At 37.2% G+C, this 24,274-nt stretch overlaps 1 protein-coding gene across 1 annotated transcript in view; it reads left to right on the forward strand.

Moving 5' to 3' along the window:
• The window catches only part of COL6A6 (collagen type VI alpha 6 chain), a 308,945-nt gene that overhangs the window by 62,714 nt on the left and 221,957 nt on the right, over positions 1-24,274 (forward strand). The window contains exons 10-11 of the mRNA XM_053715748.1: positions 23,696-24,039; positions 24,132-24,210. Coding sequence (XP_053571723.1) covers positions 23,696-24,039; positions 24,132-24,210 — 423 coding nt within the window. The remainder of the gene's footprint in view (positions 1-23,695; positions 24,040-24,131; positions 24,211-24,274) is intronic.

Raw genomic sequence — 24,274 nt, forward strand, 5'->3', positions numbered from 1 at the left:
CTATTATAATAAAGAACAACAACCACCTCGACATTATCATTCTGAATATTACACAAAAAATAATCCTCCTCCTCCCAATAATAGATTTTATAATAGACATCATAATCCAGATTACAATACATACCCCAGGAGAAATCAATTATACGACAATTACAATACATATCCTAGGAGAAACCGAACCAATGATGACACACCATATAACAGATTCTCACATTCCTCTTATGATCATTATAACAATAGACATCATAATTCTTATCAATACAATCCTTATTATGTAGACTACTCAAATTATAGACATAGAGATCATAACCCCTCCACCAGTCATGAGTACAGACCACAAACCCCTAGAGAAACACATAGGAATCAACAACAACAAAAAGAAAATGATTTTCACCCAAAAACATCTTCTTTTCAACATCCAAACCGTTTTGCACCTTTAACCTCAGTTACGGAAGAAGATGTTTTTCATGAAAGAAACATTAGGCCAAACTCTACATCTTCAACTTATTTTTTAGAGAATGCCCCACAACATTGCCGAATTCCCCTAGAAGATCAAAATTCAAGAAAAAGACCCCTATATATAGATCACGAGGCTCAAGAGGCAGAGGCCTTACCTCCAAGAAAAAGAAATTACAAAAACTAGAGAAAGGGATCTTTAATCTATCTTCCCATACACTCACAACCAATGAAAAAAGAGTTTTACAAAAAGGATTATCTTTCTGCCCACCAAATCCACATAAACTGTTTAACCTTTTTGTTGATCTTAACCGATTTACAAGAAAACTTGCATTACAAAAATATTTCACATCAAAAACCTTAAAAAAACAAAACCTGCAAAACACAGATACACTGTGTATACTTACAGACAACATGGAATGCAAGAACAATACACCCACCATTACCAGTTCAATAGACAATCTAGCTACACATTTATATGAAGGCTTTATACACACAAGTGTTAAAACAAAATCATCCTTTTCACCTGTGTTAGGATCTAATCAATACATAGAGATTTATCAAAGTATGGTTCTGGAAGATTTTGAGAAGTTGACACGAAAAAACGCAAAAAAGAAAATTTATATCAATTTACAAGAGAAACAAGCTATCCACTCCCTATCTAACAATCCCAACATCATTATACGTGATGCTGACAAGGGAGGAGGCATCATTATTCAAAATATTTCTGATTATCTAAAAGAAGCTGATAGAATTCTAAAAGATGCCAATTATTATAGAATTCTTAAACAAGATCCCACTGAGCAATTTCTCAAAAGCTACCAGAGACTAATACAGAAAGGAATAGACCAGAAAATCCTCAATAAAGACGAAAAACTTTTTCTTAAAGTAACAAATCCAAGTATAGCACACTACTATCACCTCCCGAAAATACACAAAAATTTAGAAAATCCCCCAGGGCGCCCCATCATTGCAGGTATTGATAATCTGACTTATAATTTATCCTATTATATTGATCTTTTGTTACAAAAATATGTTATTGGTTTACCGTCCTACATTAAAGACAGCACAGATCTTATGAATAAATTGAAACATCATACTAACACAGGAGACCTTCTTTGGATCTCCTGTGATGTCGGAGCACTATATTCCAACATCAAACACCATTTAGGTCTAAAAGCCATTTCACTCTTTCTCGAGAGAGATCAGTATATGCCTAATACACAGAAAGAATTTACTTTAGAATGTATTGAATACATTCTTCATCACAACTATTTTATGTATCAAGACTCCTTTTTCCTACAGATCAAGGGAACGGCCATGGGCACCAGATTCGCCCCCAGTTTTGCCAATTTGTTTATGGGCATGTTCGAGGAGAACTACATCTATAATTCCTCAATGGGGGCGAGTCTGGTGTTCTATGGCCGTTATATAGATGATCTTATCTTTCTATGGAGAGGGGATCAAACATCAGCCACAGCTTTTGTTGCATCGCTCAATGAGAATCAAATGGGTCTCAATTTTACATCAGTTATACATGAAAAAACAATAGATTTCCTAGATCTATCTTTAAGTTGGGATAATGAGGGTATTTTTTGTTCAAAAACTTTTTTCAAAAGTGTGGATAGCAATAGCTATCTCAATTTCACTAGCAACCATCATAAAAAATGGCTAGCAAATATCCCTTATAGCCAATTCGAAAGGATTAAACGAAATTGCTCACACCTAGAAACCTTCGAACAACAGAGTAACATCATATATGAGAGATTTATTGACAAAGGATACCCAAAAAAACTCCTAGATGACTGTTTAAACAAAGCTAGATCATTAGATAGAAACATCCTTCTAGAGAAGAAATCTGGGAAAAGCAATATCATTAACACCCTACAGTCAGATCCTCTTTTCATAACCCAATACAATAATAATTATCGACAAATTCAACATATTTTGAACAAACACTGGCACATAGTATGTAGAGACCCAATTCTAAAACCATTATTATCAGAACAACCCCGAATTGTATATACCAGAGCGCCCACATTAAGAAGTAAATTGGCCCCCAGTAAAAAAGTAAAACATACAGTTTCTAATCCGAAAACAACAAAAAAAGCAAACCTTTTTCTAAAACAGGTGGGAATATATAAATGTGGCATGAAGAGATGCCAAACATGCAAATATATTACTTCAGGTAAAAAAACTTTTAAATCATTCTCAACAGGAGAAAGTTTTGAAATAACTAGATTTTTCAATTGCAACTCCAGTTATGTCATATATGTCCTAGAATGCATTTGTGGGGTACAATACGTGGGTCGCACCTCCAGGAAAGCTAGGACACGCTGGGGGGAACATTGGCGCAATTGCAAGAACTGTAAAAAGACCACTATCAAACACAGTATACCTGAACACTGCCTCCACAAACATGGGGGCAACCCATCCATATTCAAATTTTATCCGATAGACTTCATCCCCCCCTCCACAGACTATAACAGAATGATCTCACTCAGACAACGTGAGACTTTCTGGATACACAAACTTAAAACTTTGTATCCAGCAGGCCTCAACTCCAATTTAGATCTAGCTGCCTTCAATTAATAGCACATCTGTCTCATTTGCATTTTCGGCGTCCATTACATATACTGAACATAAAAGATGTTAATATCATATATACAAATACATCGGTAGCCATAATTACTTTCATCCTCTATCACATCATTACAAACAACTGTTCTCTATAGATCATACTAAGATATAAACATGTAGAAAATCATTTGTTCTAGGCGTTATTAAACCTTGCCTATATTCAGCATTCACATAAAAACTCCCCAAAAGACAAAACACTAAGTCCCTATTTACTTCTAGGATTAAGGAACAAATATAAAAAACCAGCACCTATTGAACTAGAATAAACCTATCTTGTTGAGTTTTTTATATACTCACAGATATCGGCAAATACGTTAAGTAAATATATATATTTAAATAGCGCAGACATCTTTTTCAGCAAACAAAAATAATCTGGGTTATTTGCAGATTTTTTTTCCGCTTTTTTCGCCTTTTCCATTTTTTCCGTTTTTCTCGCTTTTCGATTAAGACAAAAAAAAATTTTTGGACATAAATTTATCTAAACAATTTTAATATGTTTTTAACAATATTTCCTATTTGATATTTTATATAGACATATGTTTTTATCCAACCAGTTAGTTATTGTTGTTACATCTTTTAGAAATTATTCCATTCAGCCACTTAGAAGAATGTCTAACAAAATCGTCTCTTTGCAACAATGTTACCAATATGCTTATTGGTCCTGCTCTATCCAATCAGGTGATATGTACACCTTTTTAAATGTACCTGTTAACAATGTATGTAATTGATCTGATGAAACGGCCAGGAGCTAACGGCCGAGAAACGCGTTATCAGCTCCAAAAATAAAACCCCTTTTTTCCAGTTACTCAGCCTGGATTGAGTTTCATTTTATTTTCTTGTGCAAAGAGACGCATACTTCAGCCTTATAACAGTTCACACTGTTTACCACTGCTTAAGAGGTTCCGATTCCAACTGGAATAAACAAACAAACACCTTACCGAGTACGGCATCCAACAAAGGAGAGTTTGGGAATTTTGTCCTGGGATCGTAAGACACCGAGAGACCAGCACCTTATCGCTTTGGTCAGCGTGCTGACTGCTGAGAATGTCAGCCTGCCTGTATGCACTTTTTTAACGAAAAGTGCCACTCCACTTGTGAGTACCTGTCTTTTGGTTTATACTAAATCTTCCCACCTGTCTAGAGATATCTGCACTATGAGGCGCTCTCTTTTTCTCTTCACCAGGAATGTATTCGGCCTGGATAGAGATTTTGTTGTCCAGACAGTGGTGGACAAAGTCTTTTGTGATCTCTGAAAGGGCTTTGGATTTGGTTCCACCCAAGCAGTTCAGATATCTCACGGCAGAAATGTTGTTAAAGGAGAAGAGTTTCGAACAAAACTCCATATTGCAAAAGAACCCGCAAGAAGTTCCTTGCAATTTATGTGAAGATTTCTCACCGCATTTGTCCATTTTCCCACCAGTGATAAAAGAACCACAACGGGTGCCCCAGCCAGAATTGCTGGCATCCGCCTCTATAATGATGTCTGGAGCATTCCGAAAGATGACTGCCGTTCCATGCATCCATATTGAGAAGCCACTAGTTGAATTCCTGACACGCCTCATGAGAGAGGGAGATAGGATGTGAATAAGAAAGAACTTTGTGAAAGAAGTGAATTTTCAGACTTTGAAGGGACACTTCAGAAGTGGAGGGTAGCAGGAAATATTGCCTGGATGTAGGAGAAAAGAAGGCCAATGATGCAAGCTAGAAGTCTCAGAGGGAAGAAAGGTCTTTTGAGCACAAGCAAAATTTATTTCTTTATGTTGGAAATCTTGTCTTGAGGAAGACTGAGGATAGAGGAAATGGTATCTATTTGGAAACCAAGGAAAGTCAGATTTTGAAAGGGAGTAAGAGCTGATTTTCTTTTTCCTGTTTATGAGAAAACACACATTTTCTAAGAGGGAGATGGTGAGGTTGAGATGAGATAAAAGGGTAGAATGGTCTTGATTCATTATGAGGATATCGTCCAGATAAATGATAATACGAACACCTCTGAACTTTAGCCAAGCTGAGACTAGTTTCAGAATTTTTGTAAAAATCCATGGGGCAGAGGAAAGACCGAATGGGAGGCATGTAAATTGCCAAAGGATGTTGTTCCAATAGAAGCGAAAAAATCTCCTGAAATCCTGATGGACGGGAACAGTCAGATAAGCATCCAAACGAACCAACCAATCTCGATCTTGGAGACAATCTCAAAGAAGATGTATGCCCTCCATTTTAAAGTGTTGATAAAGGACAGAGGCATTCAAAGTTCTGAGACTGATCACCAGTAGAAAGAGACCATTCTTCTTTTTTGACCAGGAATACGTTGCTTATGTAACTGTTCTTGTCCCGAGGACCAATTCTATAGCCTGTTTTGATGCCAGAGATGACATTTCTGAATCTATGGCTCATTTGTCTAGATTTTAGAATTTTATGGGAGTTGGAAGAGATAATTGACAAGGGCTTTTGACAAAATCTACTATGGCTCCAGATATGGTTTTCAGAATCTAGGGATCTGAGGTGATAAGTTGCCAATTGTGGAAAAACACAGTGAGTCTGCCACCTATTTTGTTGGGGGAAAAAGGTAAAAAGGGGGGAAGAAGAAATTTACCTGAGTGAGCTCTGGAACGACCTCTGGTTCTGAAAGACCTTGATGGCCAGTAACGACCTCTTAAGGGGAAAAATGAGGAGTTTTGTGTTTGTGTTTGGTACTGATTGGAGTAATAATATTGGGACCTTGGATTGAATGCGTTGTAATTGGAGCGGCCGGGAAAACTGACCCTTCTTTTCTGGGCCCTGTAAAAAACACTAAACTATGTATAAAAGGGTCTTTTTAATAGTTGATTTCCTTTTAGACAATGTATTAAAAGTTTTGGCAAAATTATTCATTTTGAATAAATAAGTGTCTCCAAAAAGTAGACCATTAGTATCGGTGGAGCATTGGGTAGTGAAAAAATCAGAAAGCTTAGGGTCTAACCTTCTAATGATGTTTCTCCTCCTTTCGGCAACGATCGCTTCGTTAGCATTACCCAGAAAGGCTACAGACCTTAAAATCCATTCTCTTATGACGAAAGGGTCTAGCGAAGAATTGGAGACAATAGCCTCTTTTGTTAAATCAAGCATTTTTGCTATGGGACCAGTAGTGTCTAAAAGTTTGTCTTGACAGGCCCAAAGGAGCAGGTCAGAACCTTTTTTCAAATTAGATCCTTGGGGACCAAGAGGGGGTCTTGGGCATTTGGGAGAGAGGGTCTGGGGCATTCCGCTATAAGTTTAGAACTAGCAGATTTTTTAATGGTCCATATAATCTGAAATATCTTTAGAGGGAAACTTCAGAAGAAAGGGGATACTGTAATTCATCGGGCTTAGTTAATGGGTTACCAAGGGAATCTAGAAGAAAAAAAATAATTAAAAAAAATAAATAAAAAATAAATAAATTAAAATAAAAATCTTTATGGGGTAAATTATCATGATGGGCTTTTTTGCGTCTTTTATATTTTAAAAAATCGGAGGAGAAATCATCAGAGTGATTAGAATGCTCATTATCAGAAAAATAATCTTCCGCAGAAGAGGAAATATCATTAAATTGTCTTTTACGAGCCTTTAGGTCAGAAACTAATCTCTTCAAAAGAGAATTAGTGAGGTCAGAGTCTGAAAAAATACGCCCTGATATACGGCTCTTGTTATGATCAGGGGTTCGGGTGCCTAGGGTAATCTGTTGGCCAGCAGAAGAGTTGTCTGCAATTTGCAGAGGTGCAGGAGGAGAGTCTGGATGGGACAGACCTAAAGATTTTAACTGCTTTGGGGAAGCATATAATGAATGTTTAGTTTTGGATTTACACTTCCTAGGAGCAGAAATATTAGGGTTAATAACTGCCATAAGTGAGTTCATTTTGTTATCCATTTGGGATATAAAATTAGACAATTTGTCATTGAGAGAGTTAACAGAGATTTCCATATTATTTTCATTTTGAGACATTTAAAAAAAAAAAAAAAATTAAAATAATAATTGTGGAGAACCAAGGGTTAATTTTTAACTGCTTTGGGGAAGCAACAATGAGTGCGTAATTAAATAAGGAAAAAGTGAGGTAAAAACATTTAGGAACTGTACACTTAGTGGAGAGAAAAAATAATTACATGCAGAGAAGAAATAGAAAGAGGAAAACTCTTACAAAGTATCCACTAGAACAGCTGACAAGCAGTGAGGAATGCAGCAGTGAGCTGTCTGACTAAATGTCAGCTCTGAGGTAAACAAAAGGACGGGAAAAGGAACACAAAAGTAGGACTTAAAAGCTGTTAGCAACTATAAAATAGTATAAAAACAGAGTACCATAAGGGAGAAGGGGAAACCTAAAACCAGAAGGTTAAACTGAATTAGAAAAATGAAGTAGAAAGACTTATAAGGGAAAATACACAGGCACTAAAATAAATAACATGCAATAAGGAAATATTTAATGTATTGTATAAATGTACTTATCTGCACAAGCAGCAAAAAGAAAGAGGAGGAATTGGGACTATGTGGATAGTATATGGGCACTATGAGTATGCTCATTGGCTACTCTCATCAGCTCATTTGCATACAACCTTTTCATTGGTTGTTCTCGTTTTCACTATATTGTTCAACTTTTTCTGTGTTTTTTGATATGTTATTTCTGTGAAAAGCTGCATAAGTAGTAAAAAGAATGATTAGCAAAATAGGAGTCTCTGTGCTTGTAATAAAATATGGTGTATTCAGGGGTGTGAATATGGTGCAGTCATTTAATACTGTCCACTACTGTCACTTTTAGTGAATGATAATATACTGTATACAGTGATACCACTGTTTCAGCAACCGATATATCCAAGCAGACAAATCATAGTTCTATCCCCTGCATGTGATGGCATAATTATATATATATATAATACTTTAGTTTATAGTGTGTGTGTTTTTTTAGGACAACAAACTAATTTTCCCTTTGCTATTGTGTTATTGTAGATAACATGGTATCCTAATTGTGATTATATTTACAATAAAATACAATAAATGATGGTGTTGCCTTAATAATGATACAGTGTACCCGTGTCACTGTTAGAGTTATTTTTGTGTCAGTATATAGCCGGGTTATAATACAATTTATTTAATAATTATTCTTTAAAATAACCCCCAATTAAAATGCATATACAAAACAATTAAAATCAATATTTATTCCTAAATTCTTTATGATAAGTTAAAGTTATAAACACATTGAATTACAGTTATAGAAACCAGATTATGAATCAAATGATACACACTTATGCTGTTATAATATTATTTACAATGATCATAAAATTATACCTTTACAATTTACCTTATTCACAATAATCGCATTAAAATACCACAATAAAATACTAGAATCTTCTGTTATTAACCAATAACTCTAGTTTAGTGTCCAATATGGATTACCATCTTACTATGCTTAACTAATAACTGCCAGGGATTTAATCACAATAACCAGTTTATGTACAGTTCTGAATGAGTTCACTATAATGACTGACTTATAAATCTGGAGTGTAAAAACCTGTCTAGCAAATAAATTATTTTTCTCTACAATAAGGCAAATTCTAAAATATAAATAAAAAGAGAGAAGCGCTCAACCTGGAAAAGAACAATAGCATAATAGCTTGTGCTATGGCTAGTTACCACCCAAGAAGCAGCCCCTTTTTGCTCAACATGTGCCTTTCACAGAGAAGAACTTTCCTGAAGCATATCAGTCTGATCCTGACTTCACAGTACTTTCCAGCCCCGAAATACCAGGCAATCCTTCTCTGAACAAGAGAAACAGCAAAACCCCAGATGTACGTTTCGGCCTATTGTGGGCCTCATCAGTGAGGTGCAGCCATATCCCTCTAGGCATACTGAGCAACGGGTCCACGTCTGGATTCCCGCATCAGACTTAGGGAGACTTCCCAAAATGTCATAATTTGCATAAATAAAAAGAGAGAAGCGCTCAACCTGGAAACGAACAATAGCATAATAGCTTGTTCTATGGCTAGTTACCATCCAAGAAGCAGCCTCTTTTTGCTCAACATGTGCCTTTCACAGAGAAGAACTTTCCTGAAGCATATCAGTCTGATCCTGACTTCACAGTACAGTCCAGCCCCGAAATACCAGGCAATCCTTCTCTGAACGAGAGAAACAGCAAAACCCCAGATGTACGTTTCGGCCTATTGTGGGCCTCATCAGTGAGGTGCAGCCATTTCCCTCTAGGCACACTGAGGGAGACTATTAACCAATAACTCTAGTTTAGTGTCCAATATGGATTATCAACTTACTATGCTTAATTAATAACTACCAGGGATTTAATCACAATAACCAGTTTATGTACAGTTCTGAAAGAGTTCACTATAATGACTGACTTATAAATCTGGAGTGTAAAACCCTGTCTAGCAAATAAATGATTTTTCTCTACAATAAGGCAAATTCTAAAATATATCTATATAGCTGCAATTATAAATTAATAGCACTAAATATGACTAGTTAAACTATACAGGACAATAAACATGAGCTTAAAATACTAATGATGCCCTTTTTAAAATTACTAACTGCAATCTAACTATTTCCTTAGAATGCCTTTGATTTAAATATTATATATACTTAACAGTTTCTTATACTTACAAATAACCAAATCAATGTTTCAGCTTTCTCCAGTAAGTCCAATTTCACCTCATAAATTAAGAGGTATTTTTGCAAGATGGATAAAAGTTAGACCCAGACTTGATCTACAGAGACTGGACTCCAAGGCAACAGTTTCAGTCAAAATTCAGCAGCAGCCTAAGACCTCTTTTTTTCCTCTTGCCTGAGGCTATATCACGTGATATAACCCCACCCCTTTTTATTCTAATCATTGGTAAAATTGGGATGATAGGCCCTTTGGATGCTTGTCCCTGATTGGTTATTTGGGAGACACCTCCCTGAACGAAAGGCAGGACAGGGTTAGGATGAGCCAGGGTATACAAGAAATACACAAGCCATTAAGGAGTGCTTCATCTGTCTTATCTCCACCCTCGACATACTCTGTGTATCTGTTGCAGCGCAATGGAGAGTGGGTGGGAGCATAGTCCCTATTGGTTCCCGGGTATAACATCAGTGCCTCCTGCTGGTGTGCCTACATCGCACGCTAAAAGTAATGCAAGGATCCAAATAAAAGAGGGGGCGCACAGACCAACTCCAGTAGTGTAAAAATAAATGTTTTTTTATGAAAAAGGATAAAAACATCATATTCATCCTCTGGTCAGTTTAAAAGCAAAAATAGGTTCAAGTGTGTGAACAGGAGCTCCACACAGACGCATTTCGTGTTGCTGCGCACTTGATCACTGCATACTGGAGCCCCTGTTCATACCTCCCTTTATACCATTAAAGGTGTATTAAGTCTAATCAACACACCTGAACAATAATTGTCCCCTATTTTTTAACAGGCATATATAGAGAAATTAACCACAGAGGTATCCACATTTTAGTTAATGTTCTATAATAGAGCATATATATAACAGCTTATATGTTACAGTACATAATCAGACTCACTACATAGTTGTATATCACCTTATTTTTGGAGTCCGGTTATTTAGGAACAATGGTATAGATCTGTGAATAGAATTATAATATTAATAATTTTCATGTTTCTTTTAAATATTGCAATATCTTTTGCTATCCATATTCACTAATGTGTAAAGTTTTCAGTATTCACTAACTCCTAATTAGGAATTTATATCCTAATAAGTAACTAAGATGTACTATTTCTATATTTGAAATGTCATTCTCAAATACCAATACCACACTCCAAGAAATTAAGTAAAGAGATCTAGGTCTCGTCTCATATTAAGTCCAAATGGATAACTTGTCTGTAGGGAGAAAATCCAAAAGACCTCCCTTTTATTGAGGACTGTTTCTCTGTCATCCCCTCTCTTAAGTAGGGGCACAAAATCTATGCCTTGAACAGATAATGCCTGTGAGTCCGCATTATGTTTTACTTTGAAATGCCTAGCAATAGGAGTATCAGATAAATCATCCTCAATTGACCTGTGTTCTAAGAATCTTTCTTTTAGCGGTCTAATCGTTTTACCTGTATATTGTATCTTGCAAATATTGCACGTTAATAAATATATGACATGTGTCGTGGAGCAATTGATAGAGAAATTGATATTGTGTTCACTTTTTGTTGTCGAAGATCTGAATTTATCTCCCTCAGACACATAACCACAAGTTTTACATATAGGCCATCTGCACTTAAAAAATCCTTTCATTTTTTGTAGCCAACAGTTGTTGGCTTAAGGTTTGAGATCTGAGGGAGATAAATAATTCCCTAATGTCTTTCCATTCCTAGGGATAAAATCACATCCTTCCTCGATAACTTTTTTTTAGAATAGGGTCTGTGTATAGTATGGGTAATGACTCTTTTATTATGTCACAGATTTTATTAAATTATTGGCTGTATGCTGTGATAAATTTAGGTTTCTGTTTCTCATTAATTTGTTGTTTTTTATATTTCTTTTTATATGTCAACAATTTATCTCTATCAAGAGTATCCACATATTTTTTAGCTTTTCTTAAAACATTTTCATTATATCCTCTCTCTTTGAGTCTGAGCATTGCTTCATGGGCAAGTGATTCATAATCACTCTCTTTGGTACAGTTTCTTTTAATACGTATCAGTTCTCCTTTAGGTATGTTCCTTTTTATATGTCTGGGATGGCATGAATTATATTTTAATATGGTGTTACCTGCTGATAATTTCCTATAAACTTTGGTTTTGATAGAAGTCTCTTCAATAAAGATAGCAAGATCTAAATAATGAATTATTTTATCATTTTGTTCATGTGTAAAATGAATCCCACACCTATTCTGATTTAGATAGTTACAAAAATTATTAGCATCTGCTTCCGTGCCATCAAAAATAAAAAACAGGTCATCAATATAACGAAAATATTGTATTACCTGGTCTCTAAAATGATTTCCATCTCCAAAAACATGGGACCGCTCCCACCATCCCATAAAGAGATCGGCATAGGAGGGGGCAAATTTAGCCCCCATCGCAGTCCCACGTTTTTGGAGATAGAAATCATTCTGAAATAGAAAAAAATTGTGTGTGAGTAGATATTCAATAGAACGTAATAAAAATATTTTAGTTGGGGATTCAAAACCACTTTGTGTATGCAGAAAAAATTATGTTGCTTCTATCCCTTTGTCATGTTGTATCAAAGTGTACAATGAAGTAACATCTACCATAAGAAACCTATATGTATCTTTCCACTCAACTTCAATTAGCTTGTTAATGACTGCTGTGGTATCTTTCACATAGCTGGGGAGATTTTTTACTAATGGCTGTAGGAATGTATCAATTACTTCAGAAAGGATGAGCCAGTACTGGAGCAGCAGCAAAGGCAGTCTTAAGACTATCAAAGGCCCCAATGGCAGTAGGTGACCAATGGAGTGGATCATTTTCTTTACGGGTCATGTTTGTGATAGGTTTGACCAAGGAAGAAACATTTTTAATAAACTTTCTAGTAATTGGCGAAGCCCAAAAAACGTTGAATAGAGCGAAGACCAACTGGGCGAGGCCACTACAGAACTGCAGACAACTTGTCAGGATCCATTGAGAACCCTGCAACGGAGATCACATAACCTAGGAAGGTTACTTGAGTTTGATGGACTTCACATTTCTCGAGTTTACAAAACAGGCCATTCTTACGTAGTCTTTGAAGTACCCGTGTGACATCAGAACCATGAGCCTCAAGTGTGGGTGAGTGCATGAGGATGTCGTCTAAGTATACCACAACACACTGTTGCAACATATCTAGTAGGACATCATTAATAAATTCCTGAAAAATAGCAGGAACATTACACAGGCCAAAGGGCATAACAAGATATTCATAATGCCCGCTCCTGGTGTTAAATGCTGTTTTCCATTCATGGCCCTCCTTAATCCTAACGAGATTGTACGCTCCTCTCAAATCAAGTTTAGAAAAGACTGTAGCTCCCTTGAGGTGGTCAAAGAGTTCCGTAATGAGCGGAATACGGTAAGCATTCTTAATGGTAAGACGATTAAGACCCCTATAATTGATGCATGGTCTTAACTCGCCACCCTTTTTCTTCACAAAGAAGAAGCCAGCCCCTGCAGGAGAGCAGGATTTGCGGGTGATCCCCCGCAACAGAGCATCGGCAACATACTCCTCCATAGCACAATTCTCCGCAACAGACAGAGGGTAAACCCGGCCCGAGGAGGAATGGCTCCGGGTTGCAGGTCTATGGCCCAATCGTAAGACCAGTGAGGAGGCAACGTACCGGCATGAACCTTGTCAAAAACGTCTAGGAACTCTCAGTACTCCTCTGGCAATTGAGATACCGAAGAAGTGCACAAGACTTTCACAAGTGGAAATACATTGCGGAGACCATGACAAAATTTCGGACCTGCGCCAGTCGAGATTGGGATTGTGCTTTTGAAGCCAGAGATAACCCAGAACAACCGGAAAATGTGGAGAGTTAATCACCTGGTACTGGAGGGTTTCAAAATGGAGAGCCCCAACAGCCATGGATAATGGAGCGGTTTTGTGAGTAATGAGTGCGGGCTGAAGGGGCCTGCCATCAATGGCCTCAATAGCAAGCGGAACGGACCGAGGCAATACAGGAATGGAGTGCTTTGATACAAAGGCACTGTCAATACAATAGCCCTCAGCACTGGATTCAACAAGAGCCTTAGCGGTTCCAGGGATGAGAATAAACCACACAAGGTGGCCCTGTAACCCACAATAAAGGCAGAACACCTCCCTCCTCCTAAAGGCCCTCTCCACCGTAGAGAGACACGTGAATCCCAACTGCATCGGCTCAGCAGTACCTGGTGACTCGAGACCAGGAGGCATGGGAGGAGAGGGAGGCATGGGTGGGAACGAACATGTAGGGGACAACGGAACAGGAGGCTTCCACAAGTGCTCCTTGAAAGAGGACCTCTCTCTGAGTCTGATGTCAATTAGGATCAAAAAAGAAACCAATGCCTCGAGATCCTCTGGTAAATCTCTGGCAGCAACTTCGTCTTTAATCGCATCTGAGAGCCCATGAAAGATGGCGGCAACAAGGGCTTCATTGTTCCAACTAATTTCTGCGGCAAGTGTACGGAACTCAATGGCATACTAGGCAAAAGATTTCGTACCTTGCTGAATGGACATGAGTCGTTTAGCAGCAGAGGAGGAGCGAGCCGGAACATCAAATAACCTTCGAAAGGAGGCCACAAACTCAGGGTTATTTGAAATCACCAGTTTATTAGTCTCCCACAAGGGATTAGCCCAGGCAAGAGCTGTGTCAGAGAGTAACGAGATGAGAAATCCCACCTTAGCTCTGTCAACCTGGTTCAAAAACCCTCTGCACTGAATAGGATCGCCTCCATATCGCTGAGGTAGAGGTTCAGAGCCGGATAGGCTCCTGGTAGGACTAGGTGCAGCAGCGGAAAAAGGAGCCGCCAAAACTTGTGGGACACTGTGGTCAAAATGTGCAGTGCGAGTCAGCAGGGTTTGCAGGTCTAGTGCAAATTGATCCAAGCGGTGATCCTGTTCATCCATCCTGGAAATGATGGTAGGTAAAGGTGGATTATTAGCACCATCAGGATTTATGGCCCTTGCGTAATGTCAGTGTCAGGAAGGAACTGGTAAGTGGAACTCAATTTATAGATTTTCACAAGGAAATAGTTTTTTGTATCACAAACTCTTAGAAGCACACTATGGTTAAAGTGTTCCCACTGGAGAGAGCTAGTGAGTATTATTAATTCCTTATTAAGTGGGAGAGAGGAAAATGGTATTTGATAACCTGCAACAGCACTTGAATAATACTCTCCTTGAAGGAAATTCAATATGATTGCCTGTACACAGATTAGCTGAGATTTGCAAGTCTCTTACGGCTAGATTTAGAGTTTTGCGGGGTGCGTTAGCTACGCGTGCTTTTTTTCTGGCCGCACCTTTTAAATACCGCTGGTATTTAGAGTTCACAGAATGGCTGCGTTTTCAGTGCATAATTTACTGCCACTGCAACTCTAAATACCAGCGGTGCTTACGGACGCGGCCAGCTTCAAAAACGTGCTCGTGCACGATTCCCCCATAGGAAACAATGGGACAGTTTGAGCTGAAAAAAAAACCTAACACCTGCAAAAAGCAGCGTTCAGCTCCTAACGCAGCCCCATTGTTTCCTATGGGGAAACACTTCCTATGTCTGCACCTAACACCCTAACATGTACCCTGAGTCTAAACACCCCTAACCTTACACTTATTAACCCCTAATCTGCCGTCCCCGCTATCGCTGACACCTGCATATTTTTTCTAACCCCTAATCTGCCGCTCCGTACACCGCCGCAACCTACGTTATCCCTATGAACTCCTAATCTGCTGCCCCTAACACCGCCGACCCCTATATTATATTTATTAACCCCTAATCTGCCACCCCAACGTCGCCTCCACCTACCTACAATTATTAACCCCTAATCTGCCGACCGGACCTCACCGATACTATAATAAATGTATTAACCCCTAATCCGCCTCACTCCCACCTCAATAACCCTATAAGAAATATTATTAACCCCTAATCTGTCCTCCCTAACATCGCCAACACCTAACTTCACTTATTAACCCCTAATCTGCCGACCGGAACTCACCGCTACTATAATAAATGTATTAACCCCTAAAGCTAAGTCTAACCCTAACACTAACACCCCCCTAAGTTAAATATAATTTAAATCTAACGAAATAAATTAACTCTTATTAAATAAATTATTCCTATTTAAAGCTAAATACTTACCTGTAAAATAAACCCTAATATAGCTACAATATAAATAATAATTATATTGTAGCTATTTTAGGATTAATATTTATTTTACAGGCAAATTTGTATTTATTTTAACCAGGTACAATAGCTATTAAATAGTTATTTACTATTTAATAGCTACCTAGTTAAAATAATTACAAAATTACCTGTAAAATAAATCCTAACCTAAGTTACAATTAAACCTAACACTACACTATCAATAAATTAATTAAATACAATACCTACAATTATCTACAATTAAACCTAACACTACACTATCAATAAATTAATTAAATAAAATACCTACAATTATCTACAATTAAACCTAACACTACACTATCAATAAATTAATTAAATACAATACCTACAAATAAATACAATTAAATAAACTAACTAAAGTACAAAAAATAAAAAAGAACTAAGTTACAAAAAATAAAAAAATATTTACAAACATTAGAAAAATATTACAACAATTTTAAACTAATTACACCTACTCTAAGCCCCCTAATAAAATAACAAAGACCCCCAAAATAAAAAAATGCCCTACCCTATTCTAAATTTAAAAAGTTCAAAGCTCTTTTACCTTACCAGGCCTGAAAAGGGCCATTTGCGGGGCATGCCCCAAATAATTCAGCTCTTTTGCCTGTAAAAAAAACACATAAAATACCGCCCCCCAAGATTACAACCCACCACCCACATACCCCTAATCTAACCCAAACCCCCCTTAAATGAACACATTCCATCAGTCAATCAGAATTTTCCTACCTTAATTCCGATTGGCTGATAGAATCCTATCAGCCAATCGGAATTCGAGGGACGCCATCTTGGATGACGTCCCTTAAAGGAACCGTCATTCGTCGGGAAGTCGTCGGTGAAGATGGATGTTCCGCGTCGGCGGGATGACCATGGATCCGGAAGAAAGAAGATTGAAGATGCCGCTTGATAGAAGACTTCAGCCCAATCATGGACCTCTTCAGCTCCCGCTTGGATGAAGACTTCAGTCGGATCATGGACATCTTCAGCCCCCCGCTTGCGCTTGGATCAAGACATCGGAGGCTCTTCTGGATCGATCGGTGAACCCGGCGTGGTGAAGACAAGGTAGGGAGATCTTCAGGGGCTTAGTATTAGGTTTATTTAAGGGGGGTTTGGGTTAGATTAGGGGTATGTGGGTGGTGGGTTGTAATGTTGGGGGGGGGTATTGTATGTTTTCTTTTTACAGGCAAAAGAGCTGAATTCTTTGGGGCATGCCCCGCAAAGGGCCCTTTTCAGGGCTGGTAAGGTAAAAGAGCTTTTCTATTTTAATTTTAGAATAGGGTAGGGCATTTTTTTATTTTGGGGGTCTTTGTTATTTTATTAGGGGGCTTAGAGTAGGTGTAATTAGTTTAAAATTGTTGTAATATTTTTTAAATATTTTTTTATTTTTTGTAACTTAGTTCTTTTTTATTTTTTGTACTTTAGTTAGTTTATTTAATTGTATTTATTTGTAGGTATTGTATTTAATTAATTTATTGATAGTGTAGTGTTAGGTTTAATTGTAGATAATTGTAGGTAGTTTATTTAATTTATTTATTGATAGTGTAGTGTTAGGTTTAATTGTAACTTAGGTTAGGATTTATTTTACAGGTAATTTTGTAATTATTTTAACTAGGTAGCTATTAAATAGTTATTAACTATTTAATAGCTATTGTACCTCATTAAAATAATTACAAAGTTGCCTGTAAAATAAATATTAATCCTAAAATAGCTACAATATAATTATAATTTATATTGTAGCTATATTAGGGTTTATTTTACAGGTAAGTATTTAGCTTTAAATAGGATTAATTTATTTAATAAGAGTTAATTTATTTTGTTAGATTTAAATTATATTTAAGTTAGGGGGGTGTTAGTGTTAGACTTAGCTTTATGGGTTAATACATTTATTATAGTAGCGGTGTGGTCCGGTCGGCAGATTAGGGGTTAATAATTGTAGGTAGGTGGAGGCGACGTTGGGGGCGGCAGATTAGGGGTTAATAAATATAATATAGGGGTCGGCTGTGTTAGGGGCAGCAAATTAGGGGTACATAGGTATAATGTAGGTTATGGCAGTGTACGGAGCGGCAGATTAGGGGTTAAAAAAATATGCAGGTGTCAGCGATAGCGGGGGCGTTAGATTAGGGGTTAATAAATATAGTATAGGGGTCGGCAGTATTAGGGGCAGCAGATTAGGGGTACATAGGGATAACGTAGGTGACGGCGGTGTGCGATCGGCAGATTAGGGGTTAAAAAATTTTAATAGAGTGGCGGCGATGTGGGGGGGCCTCGGTTTAGGGGTACATAGGTAGTTTATGGGTGTTAGTGTACTTTAGAGCACAGTAGTTAAGAGCTTTATGAACCAGCGTTAGCCCAGAAAGCTGTTAACTACTGACTTTTTTCTGCGGCTGGAGTTTTGTCGTTAGATTTCTAACGCTCACTTCAGCCAAGACTCTAAATACTGGCGTTAGAAAGATCCCATTGAAAAGATAGGATACGCAATTGACGTAAGGGGATCTGCGGTATGGAAAAGTCGCGGCTGCAAAGTGAGCGTTAGACCCTTTCCTGACTGACTCTAAATACCAGCGGTAGCCCAAAACCAGCGTTAGGAGCCTCTAACACTGGTTTTGACGGCTAACGCCAAACTCTAAATCTAGCCGTTATTTAGTAATGTAACAGCCGGTACACAGGTGCTCTGAGAATCACAAGTCACAGATATAATAATACAGTCTCTGGGTTATTCAATTCTCAGCAGGACCTCTTAGTTATATTTTATTGCAACAGATGGACACAAGAGGTTAACTTGTAACAGCAGGAATAGGGTTATTGTAGAGTAAAATGAAGGCAGAAGATTACTCACTCTGAGGTGGTTTGCTCAGCTGCTGTTTGATTCACTTACAGAGCAGTTAGTTATTTTCAAAGCCAAAGTGGGAAGAGTTTTACTCCGGTTTCAGTTCAGTCTCCACAGGAACAAACACAAGCAAAATAGAATGTAAAGTTGATGCAGATCTCTGTGGAAGAGAAATCAAATGATGAATTTGCTTATGAAGATGTTATACCTTTACAGTGATATCCGGAGCTGTAAGGAGGAAATTAGCTTGGGTGTAGCTGCAGTTGAGACTGGTCTAATTGTCTGTAAGTAAAGTTGTTCCTTGATGCTGCAGCAGGAGTTTTCTTGTAAAAGAGGATCTTTACTCTTGGTGAGAGCTTTTAATTTCTTTTTTCCAAATATGATATATAGGAATTCAAGTAGGTAGCTTAGGTAGGTTATATCAGCAGTTAGCTAGACATACACAAAATACTAAGCACTGAATACTGGGAGTTCAGCCTACTTAAAGGGATTGTGGGCAGGGTCAGGTGATGCAGACTTAAAGATACAGATTCAATACCAGATCATTACAGTCAGGGTGCCAGGAATCAGAATGAAACGAGAAGTGCAAAAATAATCACACCTTTATTAATAACAAAAAATAATAAAAAGTCCACAAGTCAAATAACAAGCCAGGAGTCAAAGCCAGAGCTGGTAGTCAGACGAGCCGAGTCAGGAGCCAAAGCGAGTAGTCAGTCATATGAGCCGAGTCAGGAACCAGGAGGGACGTCAGACAGCCAAGTAATACACAGGAACAGGAACTCACAAACATGTCTGAAACAACGCAATGGCAAAGCATACTGAACAGAGGCCCTTTAAATAATAAGTGATGACATCACACACTCTGCACCAGATTCAGCAAGAAAAGGTAAGCAAAATGGCTGCCAGCAGCACATGGCAAACAAAGCAGGGATAAAACCCTGACACCCATTTAATATGATTGAAAATGTACAATTTGAGATCAAACACTAGTATTATCAATTCTATGTTAAAATAGAAAATATTTATAAAGACTTCCTATACATTCTACTTATAATAATAATTTGAGAGATGTATTTAAAGTTATATAAATATTTAGTGCATAACCATATGATATGACTTAGGTCACCCCATGCAGGCAATCCTGTATCAGCATCTATTAGCCCCCTCTGGAAGATAGAAAACAAAAATATGTTATATATTTTAAAATGGGATTATTACAATTGTTATTTAATTTATTACAAATCTGAATTGCATTTCCCATATCCATATATAGATATTTATACAGTCTGGGTATCAATTAAATCTTTGAGAATTATACAGTTCATTAAGATGGATTTCTAACTTCTCTTTTTAAAATCAAGATTTAAATTCTTATATGCTTTCAGCACTCATAGGGTTAAACATGTTTCTCTGTTTTTTTCTGGCTATTTCTTACTTGAAACGCCAGCTCGTCTGGGAGCTGCGTATGGGAAACTCTGCAGGGGCTAATTTATACCTAAATGGTATGAGCCATATCTTTTTAGAATGTTTGTGTATTCCCTTATTCCTATAGATGGTCCGTCTGTTCCTTACACAGGACCTGTGAGTTTTATTATTCATCTTTGGCAGGAAACCCATTTATGGGCATATATCTGAGGGCTCCATATGTTAACATTTACTTTTAAGTGATCCACTGGCCTTATTTATACAATGGTCTAAATCATTTGTTCTCTCCTGTGTAATGTTGCATATTGAGTTGGGGAGGATTGAACTTTGTAGTCAGCCAGGCATCTAATGTCTCATGATCTCAGAATTGCAATACACAGAATGTGTCCAGTAATCAAATAAGCATTTTCAAATGTAATATTTTATAGATAGTATACTTATTTTATATATATATATATATATATATATATATATATATATATATATATATATATATATAATCTACTGACATTCACAGATACCCTGACAGTTGGAAAGAGGAAATCAATAGTATAGAGAAAGCACACTGATACAGTTTGTCCCTTTGGATGAAAAATGTTCTCAAGTGTTACTAGATAACAGTTTATACAGTTCACTTTTGATACAGTCCCACTTTGAATAAATTGTGGCAGTAAGATTTTCTGCTTACCAGAACAAACCCCAATCCTATGAGGTAAGTTTTCAGCTCTGTGGGGGTGATGGTTAATCCACTTTTATCCTTCAATCCCAGAGTGTTGTCCCTTCCTAGGGTCTCTTGTCCCAGGTTGGTTCCAATAGGTAATACCAGGGAGATCTATGTTGAATGTTTGCTTCAATGGTATCTGTGGACTCTGATTTAATCTTTCATTTACTGGTGAGAATCCTGGCCACCACAGGAGTATGAAGTATTAGGGTCAGTCTCCCCAGTGTAGAAACATATGTAAAAATAAATAATTCACATAGCGTAATACTGTATTAAATTATGAGAATTTTAATCAATATTGCACTTACATAAATTAACTTCAATCCATGATGAGGTAAGATTATAGGTATAAAAAGAATGGCAAACATATTATGCAATGATCCCAGCGAATGTCTCTAATATATATAGAGGTACTGGCAACAAGTCTGACCCTAATACTCCATACTCCTGAGGTGGCCAGGATGCTCACCAGTACATGAAAGATTAAATCAGAGTCCACCGATACCATTGGAGCAAACATTCAACATAGATCTTCCTGGTATTACCTATTGGACCCAACCTGGGACAAGAGACCCTAAGAAGGGACAACACTCTGGGATTGAAGGATAAAAGTGGATTAACCATCAACCCTGCAAAGCTGAAAAAACTTACCTAATAGGATTGAGGTTTGTTTTGGTAAGCAGAAAATCTTACTGCCACAATTTATTCAAAGTGGTAATGTATTAAAAGTGAACTGTATAAACTGTTATCTAGTAACACTTGAGAACATTTTTCGTCCAAAGGGACAAACTGTATCACTGCGCTTTTTCTATACTATTGATTTCCTCTTTCCAACAATATATATATTTTAGGTATAATAAAGTCTTACTATTGAAAAAAATATTTTAACACTTAATTAAAGGCTGATTTTTAAGAGCTCAAAGGTGTTTTTGTATCTATCTATCTATCTATCTATCTATCTATCTATATACGTGGACTTCTTGCTCAGTGTGCTTAGAGGAATAGGGCTACACCTCACTGACGAGGCCCAATGAAGGCCAAAACGATCGTCTGGGGTTGCTGTGTTCCTTGTTCAGAGAAGAATTGCCTGGTATTTCGGTGCTGGACTGACCGTTATAGGCGGGATCAGACCGATATACTACAGGAAATCTCTACTCTGTGAAAAGCATTACTGGGCTAAAAAGAAACTGCACCTAGGTGGTAAATCGCCATAGAACAGGCAAACAATGGTATTGAGCTGCTTGTTCATTCCTGTGAGTGTGCCTCTCTCTCTGTATGTGTGTGTGTATATATATATATATATATATATATATATATAGATTGATAGAAGATAGATAGATATGTGTGTGTGTGTCTGTGTGTGTGTCCTTTGTAGCGTGGGCCCAAGCTATTGATACTGCACCCTTCAATATTAACAGCTCTTCACTTGTAATTTGGGCCTTAGTTTGGTGTGAACATTAGTGAAACAATAAATTGTACTTAAAGGGAAAGGAAAGTCAAAATAAAATTTGCATGATTCAGATAGAGCATGTAATTTTAAGATACTTTTAAATTAGCTTCTATTTTCAAATGTGCTTCATTTTCATTATATCCTTTGTTGAAAAAGAATACGCACATTTTCTACACTAGTGAGAGCTAGCTGCTGATTGGTGCCTGCTCACATTTGTCTCTTGTGATTGGCTGACTAGATTTCTTTAGCTAGCTGTCAGTTGTGCAATTATGTTTCTTCAGTAAAGTATAACAAGAGAACGAAGCAAATTTGATAATAGAAGTAAATTGGAAAGTTGTTTAAAATTGTATATTCTATCCAAATCATGAAAGAAAATGTTGGGGTTTCCTGTGACTTTAAGTGTTTGAGCATGTTATTTTGCAATGGTATAGCCTTCTAAGTTGTCATGGAATATTCATCTATTATAAAATCTGCAAAAATCTAAAAGCAATAAGTAACTTCACATGAAAATAAAAACATTTTTTCTACAATTTATTTAAAGAGACAGTAAATGCTGAAAACGTTTTTTTTAAAAAAAAATAATCGTGTAGTATGTGCATAATTATGAAGCATAATTACCTTTTAAAAAGATTTAAATTTATATAGATTTATATAGACTTTTTAAAAGGTAAGATTCATATTATGCTTCATAATTCCATTCATACTGCACAATTATTATTATTATTTTCAAAATTTAGTGTCCCTTTAAACGTAAAGCTAATACTATAAAAACAGTAACTCAGATGAATTATGACAATTTAATTTAGACCCTAAGGGGCCTATTTAGGATAGGTCTTGCGGACCTGATCCGACAGTGCGGATCAGGTCTGCCAGACTTGCTGAATGCGGAGAGCAATACGATCTCCGTATTCAGCATTGCACCAGCAGCTCACAAGAGCTGCTGGTGCAACACCACCCCCTGCAGACTTACGGCCAACCAGCCACCAGCAGGGGGGTGTCAATCAACCCGATCGTACTCGATCGGGTTGAATTCCGGCGATTCCTGTCCGCCTCATCAGAGCAGGCGGAGAGGGTTATGGAGCAGCAGTCTTTGTGACCACTGCTTCATAACTGCTGTTCTGGCGAGTCTGAAGACTCGCCAGAAACACGGCCCTTCAAGCTCCATTCGGAGCTTGATAAATGGGCCTCTAAATGTATTGATTTTCTGCATTTTGAATATGCATCCATATAAATAAAATGTTGCCAGAGATAAGACTAGTTAAAGAAACCTATGTTTAGGTGCTATATTTTAATATCCAAGAGTGTTAAAAGTTGTATTCTGTATAAAGTGAAAAACATTTATTTAAAAAATTGTTCTTCTTTCTTCAGATTGCTTTATTGATGTTGTAGTCGGATTTGACATTTCAGTAGAGTCCAAAGATGCGAGTTTATTCCACAGACAAACTCATCTGGAAAACATCCTCCCTGATATTTTACAAAAGATGACAGCATTGAGAAGTGCAAGCTGCAGTAAGGGTAACAGGCCTCAAATCAGCTTGGCATTTCATATTCCAAATGCAAAAGAGCCATTCTCCCCCATTTTTCGTATATACAGCCCAGACCTAGTCAAAAGTCTAAAGTCTATTAATGTCACTGGCCCATCATTTCTTACTTCACCCTTTCTGCAGTCTATGGGGAGCACATTCCAAAATAAAAACACAATAAAAGCAAAGGTAAGTTATTTGTTAATCAGTAGTCATATATTACTGATGCATTGCTAGCAGCTGATGGGTTTTATTTGAACATTTATTTGGTGCTTGTGCAGATGCTTCTTGTTTTCACTGATGGATTAGATGAAGATCTGGAAAAACTTGAGCAGACTGCAGATGATCTTCAAAATAAAGGTACTGCACTCTTCTGATATTAGTTCATAGTAGAATATATATCATGGCAAAACTCATGGCTCCT

Source organism: Bombina bombina, chromosome 5 (genome assembly GCF_027579735.1).
Source record: "Bombina bombina isolate aBomBom1 chromosome 5, aBomBom1.pri, whole genome shotgun sequence".
In the NCBI taxonomy this organism is placed as follows: domain Eukaryota; kingdom Metazoa; phylum Chordata; class Amphibia; order Anura; family Bombinatoridae; genus Bombina; species Bombina bombina.